Raw genomic sequence first — 14,819 nt, forward strand, 5'->3', positions numbered from 1 at the left:
GTCAAAACATACGGCCCGTGGGCTGGAAGCAGCCTGTCCAGGGCTCTTATCTGGACCATGAGCAACTGGTTATTACCTTTATTGCCAGATGATGGAGGCAGCGCGTTACGTCCCTGTATACTGTCCCTGTGCCAATGAGTAAAGGGAGGTGGGCATCAGGGAGATACTTGTAAGAGTGTTAGTGCCTTAAGTAAGGTTGTATTTTGAGTAGAAATTAATACTGTTTATAGTGGAGTTGGTATTTTGAGTAGAAATTAATATTGTATCTGTGTTTATTTTTATTTGCATGAGCCTTTGGCTAAATGCAGCAAATTTACTGACTGCTCTCTGGCTACCGTGATGGAAATCCAGTTTTGACTGAGGTCAAAATCAGTACCTCAGATTTGGGTCCCCAACCAAACTGGGAGCTGGTGAAGTACTGGCCTTCAGTATGACTAATTCCAGTCAGCACTCTTGTTCCTGTTTTTGAATGGCTGAGGTTTCTAGGACACCGTCAAGGCCAGCCCCACAGAGTGCATTACACTGATATAATCTGGATGTCACCAGGACATGTGATCCTGGAGAGTTCTGGCTGATCAACCAGCCTAGGCTGATGATCGGCAGTCACAGTAAGCCAGGGTTTCCCAGCCAGAGTACCTTCAATGGCCCTTCAGGGGTACCATGGCATGAGGAGTTATCAAAATGGCAGCTGGAGAGATCCCTCCCACCCTGGGCCTGCTCTCTCCAGCTCCAAGCAAAGAAGAAAGAAAACCCTTTTTTTTTATATTGATTTTTAAAAAAATTATCCCCTTATTTGAGCAGGTTGACCTGCCCCCTGCCGGAATAGCCAGTGTTTTATCTGGATAGGGTGGGAAGTGGAAGGGGCCCCAGCCATTTAAACATTTGCCAGTCGATGCTCTTCTCACTTCCCCGGGGGAAGGGTCTGACAGGGGAGGCCTGGCCAGCTGGCATTACTTCCTGGTACCTCGAAGCAGTTCCTCCACAGTCCAAAGGTTGAAGAAGGCGGCAATAAGCAGTTGAACCGCTCCCCCAGGCTCCATTCCTGAACTTTCAGGGGAAGGCTATCCCTATCCAGGACAGGCTGTGTCCATCTCTTCTGCATCGGGGTTACATGAAGCCCTCATAAATGCTAACTGTGTCTTGCAGAAACGAGTTGTTAATGTTTATCGCTTGATAACAAGAGGGACGTTGGAAGAAAAAATAATGGGTCTACAGAAGTTCAAAATGAATATTGCGAATACAGTGATCAGTCAAGAGAACACTAGTTTACAAAGCATGGGCACAGATCAGCTTCTTGACCTCTTCACTCTTGACAAGGTAAAAACAACAACCTGACGTTGGATTAAATCATAAAACATTTGGGAACGTATTGGTATTTGGGAAGACTGAATTGCAGCTGGAGCCCCTGCTTCCTTGATGGAAGTGTCCCGTTCAGTGCGAAGTCACGACCCGTGGAAGCCTGAGTGGGTTCTGAAAGTGTGCAGATGGGGCTTGGGGACATGTGCTCACATGGTAGGCATTTGTGCCTTTATTACGTGGCGCAGAGTGGTAAGGCAGCTGTCTGAAAGCTTTGCCCATGAGGCTGGGAGTTCAATTCCAGCAGCCGGCCCAAGGTTGACTCAGCCTTCCATCCTTCCGAGGTCGGTAAAATGAGTACCCAGCTTGCTGGGGGGTAAACGGTAATGACTGGGGAAGGCACTGGCAAACCACCCCGTATTGAGTCTGCCATGAAAACGCTAGAGGACATCACCCCAAGGGTCAGACATGACTCGGTGCTTGCACAGGGGATACCTTTACCTTTACCTTATGACCAAAATATATAGGTTTTCATCATGCTTGTCGTTTATTTCTCCCTCCCCTCAATTTGTTTGAAGGATGGAAAAGCTGAAAAATCAGATGCTGCCTCTTCTGCTTCTGGGAAAGCAACCATGAAGTCAGTGCTTGAAAACCTTGGAGAACTTTGGGATCAAGAGCAGTATGACTCCGAATACAGTTTAGAGAAATTTATGCATTCACTCAAATAAACTTGCTTTAATGCAGTGACTGCTAGTCCACGCTTTCAGCTGATATTCAGCAAATTTCAAAACATTTATAGCGATCTTCTAGTTTAACATGTAAATACTAAAAAAATATGTAAGAGTTGCATTTTGAATAAAGCTATCTACTTCACTTTGAGGTAGTTAAGTCTTAAATACTAGCATTATATAAACCTTTTAAATCTATACCTAATGTGAGGCTGTTTTGAATTTCCCAAATAGCTATAGATTCTTATTTGCTGGAAAAAAAAAACATAACAGGTTTTGCACATTCTGGTAAGTGTTACTTCTCTTTTGAAATTAAAACTCCCCTTTCCCAAATCTTCAATTATTTGTATAGATAGTTTGAGAATTTATCTTATTGTATGTCTCTCTTTGAAACCCAGTTTTGCTTTAATGATATGCTAAAAGAAGAATTTTCAGTTAACAAGTTATAGTGGTGCTTGATACAGATCACTTCAGGATGTACATTCACAGAGTAGAGGCGAAGTCCTGGAGGTATAGTAATGGGGAATTAAATAAAAATTCAAATGTTAAGGTCCCACCTTGATATATAGAGCTATATAGATATATATTTAACTGTGTGGTGCTCTTTAGTCTTCTGCCATCATTTTGAGAGCAGTTGACTTTTTAATAGGGATTTACACAGAATGGCTTGCTTGAGGCCATTTCCGCATCCTTTTAAAAGGGTGCCGTTTTTAAATTTTTATGTGTATATATAGTTATGGCTAGAGCGTAGCCCAGTTCAGAGATCAAGCATACGCTGTACGTTTCAATCCTATATTTTTTTGTAACTAAAAGAGCAGTTATATAAATAGAGCTTTTCCAGACATAGTTATTGTAAAATTGAGAATTCATGCTGGAAGAAACTCTAATGCACTAGTGCAGGACACTCTCAAACGAGAGAGGAAAGATGCTTTATTTAGGGTCTAGATGCACACACATCTACTTAGGAATGCCTACATTGCATCAGAGGAAATGGGACGTATGAGCTAAAATCATGTAATAGAAGGTTATAATAACTGAGTGAGGATAACAATTGCTGTACATGTTTTAAAGGGAGCCCATTGTGGTATGTCTCTGTTCATAGACATGCATGTATGTACCAAATGTACACAGTTTTCTGAATATTAAAGGCAAACCTGCATAAACCGTCAGATTACATAGAATATATGTATAGATGTTATATCTGAGATTTGAAGCTGGCTGTGCACTTCAGCATCAGAGCTTGAATAGCCATGAAACCTCAATAGTGTAAAGTAATTGTTTGGATTTTTTTTTAAGGGAAAATGTTGGCTTCTGGGGCAAGATTGTTTTGCAATGTTCAAACATGAATGAACGTGTCAGATTCAAGTAGATATATGGCCTGCCATATTGTAACATTAACTTAGCATTCCATGATAAGGAGAAAAAAAATAAAAAGCCCAACTGGTATAAATAAGTCCTTCGTGTGTTTCACATAGTTCTTTCTGCATATTTGGCAAGGAACACTATAGCTATATAAAATGGCTTTTTCCCTGGTTCACGAATAGTCTATATAGGGCAACAGAACGTATTGTGTCTAGCTGTGATGAGTTAACTTGGTTGTGCTTTCTGTGGCCATTCTTTGCAGCTCCTGGCAGGAAGAGCCGAAAGCTCTGGCTCTTTCTAGAATCCTTAAATATTGTCCATAATATTTGGAGTTAGCTGTCTTGTCATTTTATTGTTCCTTAGCCTGATGGGGAAAGATGCTGGATTCTGATTATGAATAACTAGCAAGCTGTCTCTCCAATATTTTTAAATATTGCCTAACATTCAAAGTGGGGATCATCCCCCTCCCCTAGGCTGAGAGTGGCGTGAATTGCCCCTGTATCAGGGAGAAGCACCAGAGATCAGCCCCAATTCGCACTCCTGTATTCATGTTGACAGTGAATGTCAAAAGCCCCTCTTTGGGTTGTGCATCCAGTTTCTTTATTCTAGAAAAAGCCCCTGTTGCACATTGGCTTTAAGCCATCCCATTTGGTTCTGAAAGGCCACCATAGCAATATGCCTAGTAAGGTAATCGCTATTAAAATCGAGTTGGAGGAATTTACATAGTGCTGGGTGTGCCCATGAGCCCCCTTTTAGCCTGCATCAGCATTGGAAAGGAGAGTGAATGCCACATTTCAAGAGACTTCAGGTTTTTGAACATTGATTATTAACTGGGCTTTATATATTTGAACAAGTCCATGAGCTATATATATGGTGTGGGGAAAGAAAAATAGGGGTTAGAGCAGTGGTCCCCAACCCCCGTCAGGGGACCGGTTCCGGTCCCGAGATTAGTCAGTACCGGGCCGCAGCTCCTCCTCGTCCTCCTCCCAGGCTGCTGCCCCAGGGGCTGCCCTGTCACTCTTCCGCCAGCTCACCTTTGGGGCTCTCCCTCGGCATAGCAATGCGCAGCTGCTACTGGCAACACCCCCCCCCGCAACGGGTGACGGGAAGTCTGGGGGCACCAGCGGGAAAGCAAGTGAAGCAGGGGCTCAGGCAACGGCATCCCTCGGCATCCCCCGGGCCTCAGTAAAATTGTCAAGCACTGACCCGTCCCCGGTGATAAAAAGGTTGGGGTCCACTAGGTTAGAGGATAAACTTACATGACATGAATAAGCCTACTATAAATAAAGCCGTGGGAGGAATGGTGACACTTTCATGCTTTCAGTTTCATTTACTTTGGCGATAATCCACCAAGACCATGTGGGATCAGTTGCTAGATCACTGCTTACACCAGGGGTAGTCAAACTGCGGCCCTCCAGATGTACATTGACTACAATTCCCATGAGCCCCTGCCAGCAATGGCTGGCAGGGACTCATGGGAATTGTAGTCCATGGGCATCTGGAGGGCCACAGTTTGACTACCCCTGGCTTACACAGTTAAAAAGCAGATGGTTTTCCTTAGCAACATAGACTATAAAAGTGGTCTAGCTATTGTCATTGCAGATCTTTTAGAGATGGAGTAGGTGAGGGAGGCAGCCAGTTAATTTCGAAAGTATATGATTAATCACAGCAAAGCTGTATGGCATCTTAAAGAAGAAGGGTTGGTTCTTATGTGCCGCTTTTCTCTGCTCGAAGGAGTCTCAGAGCGGCTTACAGTCTCCTTCCCTTTCCCCACAACAGACACCTTGTGAGGTGGGTGAGGCTGAGAGAGCCATGATATCGCTGCTTGGTCATAACAGTTTTATCAGTGCTGTGGGAAGCCCAAGGTCACCCAGCTGGCCGCATGTGGAAGAGTGGGTAATCCAACCCATCTCGTCAGATTAGAAGCCACTGCTCTTCGTCACCACACCAAGATACAAATATTTGCGCTACATGTAAAGGGCATTCAGTAGTAAGCCTCTTCTCTTTCACAGGTCTGGGACAAAATTACCTGTTGTACTTATTAATGCATTGCTTGCTTTTGCAGAGTCTTTATTTTACCACATCCATTCTGATACATCTTGACACAATGATAAAGCTGGTAACAAAATGCCTTGGAGACAGGGTAGGATAAAAATGTTGTAACACCTGTCATAGGTAGCAGAGATGGACAAAAACTGGAGAGAACTGTTAAGGGAGAAAAAACTATACAGCAGAGATCACAGACTTTGTTACTTCTGTTGCGTCTCAGGGACTCAGAATGGGGCATGTCACGTCAGCGGATGGGGATTCAGAGTTGAATATTCCTCCTCTTCCATTGTGCCCCCTCTGCAGGAGAAGACTGGGCTGGTCCGCTTTTCCCTTGACACATCTTCTAGTTGTCTATATAAAGAAAATGTTTTTGTTAACTTGATGAGAATCTAGTCCGCCTTCAATCTGAAGTGGTACAGGCTGCTTCATGGATACCTTGTTTATTAAACAGATATTCCCGGGTTTGGTGTGAAGGATTTGTGTCTTTTCTAACTGGTATGATTCAGATTTATTTGTTTTTATATATCGCTGTTTTTCACAAGTGGACTTGGGGCAGTTTATAATAGAATCATAGAATCAGAATCATAGAGTTGGAAGGGGCCATACAGGCCATCTAGTCCAACCCCCTGCTCAACACAGGATCAGCCCTAAGAATCCTAAAGCAATAAATGATGATAACACAAATAAAACTGATCACCATCCGCACCACCCTCTTAATGGTCCTCTGCTGGGCTAGCTGGATTGGGAGGACCCTAAACAAGGGGGAAGGAAGGAAGGAGGCTCGTATCTTTCCCAATAACCATGGCCTTAGCCATAAGTCTGGGGAACTGGGGAACATATTGGGAGAGGTGGTGTCAAAGGTATGCAGGGCCCAGACTCTGTAAAACCTTAAAGTTCAGTACCAGGACCTTGAATCTGACCCAGAGCCCCGCTGGTAGTCACTGTAGCTGCTGGAGGACCAGCTGAATATGCACCGTCCACAGGGTCTCTGTGGGAACCTCTGCACCAGCTGTAATTTCTGGAGATTGTTGTTTTAAAGCACAATCTTTCCTCATTAAGGTACCATTTCTGTTTATCCTGAAAGCCTTTTTATCTGTTTTTCTATTCTGGCTTTGCACGCACATGCATTTATTTATTGATACAAGCTAAGACCTGGACTGGGACGTCCCATAAAATGAAACATTTGCATTTATTGCCTTTTCATGTAATTCATTAATTCTGGATTTAATGACTTACTCAGGACCAGTTTGGCTCTGAGTATTTTAGAAGCAAAGAAGGGGAAACGTGTTTTTTAAATGAGAGATTTGCCTCCTGTTTGAATATTCTAGGCAGAGGCCCTTTTGAGGCAGTAAATGACTTCTGCAGTCATTGATTGCACTGATCATCTTTGACTTGGCTTTTAGTCAGCTGCAGAAATTGTTATTGCCTCATATTTTTCTATAGAAAACATCCTTTAATTAATCCCTGATATTGATTAGGCCTGTAGATGCAACTTAGTGCCATGCAAATAAAGAAACCCTATCCTGTTCACACCTACATTTATTTTGTTATATGCAATTGCCGGTGGGCTGGAATCGAGATCTTAGAGCACGGCAGGTTGGAGTTACACACACTGTGAAGAAGAAAAGGGGAAGAGTGAATGTCAGCATACTGGAGCCGAAATGGGAACTGTATGCTAATACATGATGTCATCATTAGCTGTGGGATGAAGGTCCCCAACTTTTTTGAGCCTGTGGACACCTTTGGGATTCTGACACAAGGTGGGTGGATGCAACCACAAAATGGCTGCTGCAGGAGGGGGCTAACTACAAAATGGCTGCTGCAGGAAGGGGAGTTAACCACAAAATGGCTGCTGCAGGAGGCCAACTGCAAAATGGCTGCTGCAGGAGGGGGGCTAACCACAAAATGGCTGCTGCAGGAGGGGGGCTAACCACAAAATGGCTGCTGCAGGAAGGGGAGTTAACCACAAAATGGCTGCTGCAGGAGAGGGACGTAACCATAAAATAGCTGCCATAGGAGGCTAATGTGGTTATGCATAACTTTGATTGTAACTCTCCAACATTTCACGCAGATGCCCTGCCTCTTTAATATACTGTTTTAAAATACATTTTCTCACTTATACACAGCTTATCTTCAGCCACACAGTGATCCTAGTGACAACAACAGCATGTCATGTCAGCTGCTGCTGAAGAAATAGGTTTGGGAATCTGCACAGCCAATGAGAAGCCCTGCTGCCAAAACTCCACTTGTCCCGGCCCATTTTTCAAAAACATGTGTCAGGTGTTAGGAAAGGGGTCAAGACACTGTGTTGGAGATCCCAGCTCTAAGGAGCAGAAGATCAGAGGGTAAAAGTTAAAAGCTGCCAGAACTGATTGAAACTGGTGGGTCATGTCGCTGTACAAACCAGACCCATTTCAATACCATATTTTTCTTTTTCACGCAGCATAGCTGAATATTCCCTGGTGACATAGATGGCCTCAGGGATCTGTGAGTGGGGAGTCTGTGGGAAGAGGTGCTCTCCGTAGTGTATTTTCCAGGCACAACTTTGTTGGTCTTCAAATTATTTCAGCCTTTAGATTCTGATGGTATTAAACCTATATTAAAGATGAGAAGTTGAGAAAGAAGTTTGCCAGCATGGTGTAGTGGTTAAGAGTAGCGCCCTCAAATGTGGAGAACTGGGTTTGATTCCCCGCTCCCTCCCATGCAGCCAGCTGGGTGACTCTGAGCCAGTGACAGTTCTCTTCGAGCTCTCTCAGCTCCACCTACCTCACAGGGTGCCAATTGGGAGGGGAGGAAGGGAAAGGTGTTTGGAAGCCGCTTAGGGCTTCTTTGGGTAGCGAATAGCGGGGTATTAACAAAAACGACTCTTCTTAAGGTCACTCAAAGAGTCTGGTGACTTTGATTTGGCGTGTTCTCTCAGGTCTTATGCTACAGTAGTTCTTCCATCCTGGAACACAACAGTCTGATGGCTAGCTACATTTTGCAGATTTTGTGTGTCTGTGTGTGTCAAATTTTAAATCAGTCCTCAGGCAGTGGGGGGCCTAGTTAGTGACCAACTGTAACGGCAGTGTGGTTGGACTTGGTCGGGCCTTACATATTCCCACAGCAATGTAGGGAAAAAGCTGAAAAAATTCCCTCAGGCACTTCCCTTGCGACCTGCAGACTTCTGTGTTTTGCAGAGACCACAGCTGACAGGGAGTCTCAAATAGCATGGCAGGCTTTGGACTGAGCTTCCAGAGCTCTTCTGATGACGCTTCCACTGCAGGAGTCGATAGCATCTTTGGCAGAAGATGGACAAAAAGAAAGATTATTGTTGAGAGAGATGCAGGAAATGCTAAGCCGATAATTAAAGTTTTTAGTGCAGCAGTTTGAATTCACTCTGATGAAGCAAAGTGAGTAGGCTAGGCAGGGTGTCTTCCTGGAACTGCAGTCTTTGGGACAGAAATAGAACTCCATGGAGGAAAGAGACCGTGTGACTGATGAGGAGGCTTAAACATTCAAGGTGCCATTTCAGAGAGGAAAAGAGCATCTGTCAGATGTGGGGTGTGGACAGGGTGGCACCTGTTGACAATTGGGTTCGAGGGCACACAGACTTCTGGGAAAGGGAATTCCATCTGTAACATGCATATCTTAATAGGATTAATTAAAATGTCACAAAGCAGAGTGCAAGCTTAAAGAGTCCTTCAGAACTTCATTGAGATCCCACCATCTGAGAACCAGCTTGCTATAATGATTAAGAGCGGTGGCCTCTAATCTGGAGAACAGGGTTTTATTCCTACTCCTCTACATGCTGTCAGCTGAGTAACCTTGGGCCAGTGACTCTCTCTGCTTCACCTACCTGTTGTCAGGAGAGGAAGGGTAGGCAGTTATAAGCCTCTTTCAGACTCCCCTAGGTAGTAAAAACTGGGGTACAAAAAACTGTCTCCTTCTCTTCCTCCTCTCCTCCTTCTCTTTTTCTTCCTCCTCTCCTCTCTTTTCTTCTTCTCCTTCTCTTCCTCCTCCTCCTCTCTTCTTCTATTTCTCTTCTTCCTCTTTTCTTCTTCTCTTCTTCCTCTTACTCCTATTCCTCTCTTCTTCTTCTTCTTCTTCTTCTTTTTCTTCTCCTCCTCCTCCTCCTCCTTCTCCTCCTCCTCCTCCTCCTCCTCCCCCTCTTGCCCGTCCTCCCTTTCTCCTTCCCAGCTGGGATTTGTTATTCACTATCAGCATTCTATACCTATGAAGGTGCTTTATACTGTTCCTTGAAGGTCATAATTCTCTACTCTGACTGGCAGCAGAGGTCTGTCACAATTACCATTACTTGAGTCTTTTAGCTGTAGGTATCATGGACAGAACCTGAATTCTTCTGTAGGCAAATCAGACATGTTATCCCTGAGCCACAGCTGCTTCCAAAATAGATTATTCTGCTACATTTTTAGTGCTGTCCTTTCTAGAAAAAGTATACATATTTCTTCCTCATACCAAGCTTGTGTGGTAAGCTAGAGAGAGCCTAGACCAAGCAGCATAGAACTTGAGAGCCAGTTTGGTGTACTGGTAAAGAGCTGGTTTGATTCCACTCCTTCACATGCAGCCAGCCAGGTGACCTTGGCCCTCAGAGCTCTCTCAGCCTCACCTACCTCACTTAGGTATGTTGTGGAGAGAGGAAGGGCAGGTGATTGTAGGCTACTTTGGATAGTAAAAAGCAGAATGCAAAAAAAAACAAAACAGCCCCTCTTCTTCCCCTGTATTAGTCCGATTGGAGCCCCTATTCCATACTGGCTCTTGAGGTTTTTTCCCACTGGTTTCAGTTCAGTGTTTCATGAACATTATGGACGCCAGTCACAATATAATTAGCTGCGCTCTATTTCTGCTTCAGTTCCCTTCCTAAGAGTATTTCATATGTACTAGAATGGAAGAAAAATTCAAGGCAGCCTTTTACAGAATGTCTTGGGGGACCAGCACATCCGTATTAGGCCATAGGTAGGAACAAGCAATACCTTGTTCTCTGACTGAAAGTAACTGTTTTCTTCTGTGGATTTATGTAGGGAAGCGGCAACCTAAAGAGAAAGCTCCTCATAAGGTTCCCTTCGGTTTGGGGAGGGGGGGGCTTTTAAAGGTACATAGACATCACTGATTTTTTGTTGTTTGGCAGATTATGGTTTTGGGGCTATAGCTTTCACAATCGCTGCCTGATTTGGAGCCAAGTAGGCTGAAAAATAAAGATATCCACAATTTACTTAAACAGAAGTATCCTAAAATAATTGCAAAGTAGGCCATGCAAAATAGATATAACATGAATTTTTAAAAAACCCTTTTTGTTATTGCTTACACTGAAAACTATTTAGGGAGCCCACAGTTTGTGTTTTGTTTGGTTTTTAGCCCACCTCTCTTGAACAACTTGAGGCAAGTGACATGCACAAAAGCCATTAAGACCCTCCCCCATGAAAACCTCTCTTTATGCCCATCTCTTCATGGCACCTGCTATCCAAAAGTGTGAAGCGATAAACTGCTAAGAACATTTTCCCAGTGTCTTTCAAACGATACTTCAAAAACCTTTTCTGTGCTAAAGTAGGAGATGATTGACAGATGGTCACTAGAACATCTCGGCTTAATGACAGAGTGCCGTAAAACATGGCTGAATTCCAGCCAGCATCTTGCTGCCTTTCTCAGGGTACTGATATGCACCAGGACCATCTGCAACTGCTCCTTCGGATAGGGGAACTAATTTTACACAGGGCACTCTGTTATGTATGCCCCTGCTAGCAAATAACTAGTAAACAGGTATATTTGTAGTACTGGCAGTAAAACACAGGACCAAGCAATTCAAAGAGAAACTGGCTGCATTCACTTAACAAGCAGTATACAATAGCCCCTAATTTATCCCAGTAGTAGAACCCCCAACTGTTCCCCAGTGAAGTACATTTAAAAGACTGCAAGAAAGTGGAGGTGTTTGGGGTTTTTTTTGAAAAGGACAAGCTATTGCATCACTGGTAGAGAATCATTCTGCTCAGCCTTTATGCTGCTTGCTAGCCCGTTGCTGACAAAGCAGGATTGACAATGACGGCCTGCTGTTTCATTTCCCCCTGGCAGGTTGCCACAAAAGCTGTTACAGATCTGAGGCTGTTCTCGAAAAAGGGCTCAGCTAAATTTAACATCTTCCCATCAAAATGTACAGGCAGATTGACCCTAACGGGCTGCTTGAGCTGCAGAACCACAGAACAGGATAAATATTCGCTGCAGCTAAAGCGGAATTGCCCAGCACACCAAGGGAGAGAAAAGCCCCCAAGGGGGCTGGTCTTGTGAGTGGAGCCCTCTGGTCTGTCTGCAGGTGGAATTCCAGAATCATTCTCATTCCTTTTTTCTCCCAGAGTTTTTCCTGAACAAATGGGTGGCAGTGTGTGTGTGTGGGGGGGGGAAGTCAGTGGTCAGCTCCAGGAGAAGTTCTTGCTCTACAAAACATGGTTTGCTAGAGTCTCTCACAGTAGTAAAACCAGGGGTTATTTGACAATAACATTTGAGAGCCAGTTTGGTGTAGTGGTTAGGAGTGCGGACTTCTAATCTGGCATGCCGGGTTCTATTCTGCACTCCCCCACATGCAGCCAGCTGGGTGACCTTGGGCTCGCCACGACACTGACAAAACTGTTCTGACCGAGCAGTGATATCAGCGCTCTCTCAGCCTCACCCACCCCACAGGGTGTCTGTTGAGGGGAGAGGAAAGGGAAGGCGACTGTAAGCTGCTTTGAGCCTCCTTTGTGTAGAGAAAAGTGGCATATAAGAACCAACTCTTCTTCTTCAACAATGTTTATTGGCGATGTTCAGGGAAGACAAAATGCTTACTGCTTCATGGAAGGTGTGACAAACTGCTGAGTCCAGTATCACAATCTGTAGTTGATTGCTGTGTTGATAAGAAAGGAAGCACTGCATCATAAATATCCAAGGAAGGCATAAGAGAGATAGCCCCATTGCTGAGAAGAGACCAAGACAAATCTAGACTTTTCACAGCTCAAGGATAATAACTAAAAAGTCTCCTCTCTTGAGAAAGAGGAGGAGTATTCAATAGAGCAGGCGTGTCACTATTATCTTTGGTTCTGAAGTTTCCTACAAACATCTGGATGGCCCGTTAGTAACAGAATGCTGGAAGATGGACCTTCAATATGATCCAGCAAGGCAATTCTTATGAACCTATCACAACCAATATTCAGTCCACGGATGAAAAAATATATTTGTGGAACAGAGATGGGGCATAGTTTAAAGTACAGATGCAGCGAATTGGTGGGAAAATTTAACTCTTCCACCAATCACAACTTTCCTGCTGCAAACCACTTCATCCCCAGTGAGGGTTCAAGGAACACATGTGCCACCACATGGAGAAAAATAAGCACACAGAGAGACACTTCTTTGCTTGAAAGCATATTCTCCCCCCGCCACACACACACACACACATTACAGGAAATCCAAGATTCAAAACCTCAAACTTTGCCCAAATGTGTGCTTGTCTTACTGTGCATGTCACTGTTTCCATGCCACTTGGTAGAAGAGCATGAATGGTCCTGTGTGGGAACCTGACTGTGAGGCGTTTATAATGGTCAGCATCACTTATTCCATGAAGGCCGAGGACCAGGTGGGACACCTCTACAGAAGCACCATATGAGGCTGCCGTCAGCTCATGATGCACAATGCTCAGCTGGTGAGCAGCGATGTAGCTCTCAGGCTCAAAGCAAAAGCACTCCGCTATCAAAGCCTCTCACGAGGATGATCATGGTAGGAGAGATCATGTATAGACTGGCCAAATTGACTAGTTTTTTCCATAGCTAAAACTATGCACTCTGATTGAGACGGTTGCTATCTAGATACTGATAACAGAATCTTCTTCCATGGGTCTTTCTTATATTGAAGACAAAGAACATGGTGGATCTGAATTAAACGTATAGAAGCTTCTGGTGATGTTAACTTTAGGTTGGTCTGAAAATTATTGTTGTTGTTATTATTATCATCATCATTATTATTAGCATAGAGTTGTAAGGAACCTCCAGGGTCATCTAGTCCAACACACTGCACAATTATTATTGTTGTTGTTGTAATTATATTTATATCCCTGCCACTCCCATAAGAATAGAAAGGATTACATGGTTTTTCTTTTGGGACTTTGCTTTGGATCAAGGTGTATGCTATGATCTCTTTCCGAACTCCCTAATTTTGATAAATCTTGAAATGTCCTACTTGGAAATGTCAGCTTGATGGAAGGAAATATGGGAGTCTCGCTGAAGGCCAACAACTACAGTGTTCACACCCAGTTTGGGGGGAATAGCTGGTTTATAGGTAGGATAAAGCATGGCACACAGAAAGCGACTAGAGCACTTCCCAAGCTCTTAATTGTTCATGGTGATGTCTGAGCTACAGCTACTCAACATTAAAACTTCACTATAAACAACTGATTTGTGGGAACTCTAACCTACTGAATGCCTAATTCTTCTGTTCCAAATCATCAAGACAACTTCTCGAGGGACAGTAGGGTGGAGAAATTCAGCTTAGCAGCAGGATTAAGCTTTCCAGTAAAAGTGAAAATACTGATCCTCATTCATATTATATTCTAACTCTTTGAATGAGCAGACACGATTTTATGGCCAAAGATCGTGATGCCCAAGCTCATCAATGGTGACTTGCACCTGGGGGTTATTATCATTTGTAAATGGTTATCTGTGCCTACCATTTTAGAATACATGTTGAAGAGATTTATGTAAGTACCAGAGGCAAAGCCTGTTGTATCCAAGAATACAATGCGCGCTAGAGCTTAGCAGTGGGAAGAGGAAGGGGAGTTGTCCAGTCTCCTATGGAGTTTGGATATGGTTGAGAAGAAACATTTAAGGTCTCCCACGGAGGTTGTTGTGGAGTTGAATCACTTGAGGCCTACTGCACAGGTTTGTTGTGCAGATGAAACAGGAGGCAAAAGAATCCCTGCAGCAGCTTCCAGTTTCACCTGCACAACAACCCTGCATGGTAGGTCTCAAATCTGCAGAGAGTTGCTTGGCTATTTCTTCCCTCCAGCAGGATGGCCAGCCACAGCAGTATTTTAAATGAGAAGGGGCTTTCCTGTGGCCTCCCTGTCAGCCAACTGTTTGGCAGAAGGGGAAAGCTCCCCCCGTCAAAAGGAATGCTCACCCCCATGCCCTCAGACTCCCCTGCGTTACTCTTTGAAATGCCTCCCTCCCTTCAGCCAGGGCCTGTCAGAGGTTCCTTCGCAGCAGGCCTGAAGCGGGGGAGGGAGGGCACTCTCCAGCCTCCAGCAAGCTCTGTCAGGGTTCTGAGGCAATTTACAGTTGGACATGACAGTTAGGACAGCCTTGGGGCGAAAAGAGCTGGCGCAGCCTGTCCAAGACTCTCTTCTCATCCCCCTTGGCAGCCCTGCTG

The 14,819-nt window shown here is 44.3% G+C and overlaps 1 protein-coding gene and 1 long non-coding RNA gene across 3 annotated transcripts in view; one reads left to right on the top strand and one right to left on the bottom strand.

The window, feature by feature from the left end:
* BTAF1 (B-TFIID TATA-box binding protein associated factor 1) overlaps nt 1-3,477 on the top strand; it is a 55,898-nt gene extending 52,421 nt beyond the window's left edge. For both annotated transcript variants that reach the window (XM_077350234.1, XM_077350235.1), the window contains 2 exons: nt 1,147-1,317; nt 1,875-3,477. In XM_077350234.1, the coding sequence (XP_077206349.1) occupies nt 1,147-1,317; nt 1,875-2,024 (321 nt within the window). In that variant the 3' untranslated portion in view covers nt 2,025-3,477. The remainder of the gene's footprint in view (nt 1-1,146; nt 1,318-1,874) is intronic.
* A 1,960-nt stretch (nt 3,478-5,437) lies between these two features.
* On the bottom strand, nt 5,438-14,722 carry LOC143843715 (uncharacterized). Its single transcript, XR_013233666.1, has 3 exons — nt 14,571-14,722; nt 6,973-7,047; nt 5,438-5,786 (listed from the first exon to the last, which is right to left on the bottom strand). It is a non-coding gene; the product is annotated as an uncharacterized LOC143843715 (long non-coding RNA).
* Between the last annotated feature and the right edge of the window lie 97 nt (nt 14,723-14,819).

Source organism: Paroedura picta, chromosome 8 (assembly GCF_049243985.1).
Source record: "Paroedura picta isolate Pp20150507F chromosome 8, Ppicta_v3.0, whole genome shotgun sequence".
Classification (NCBI taxonomy): Eukaryota; Metazoa; Chordata; class Lepidosauria; order Squamata; family Gekkonidae; genus Paroedura; species Paroedura picta.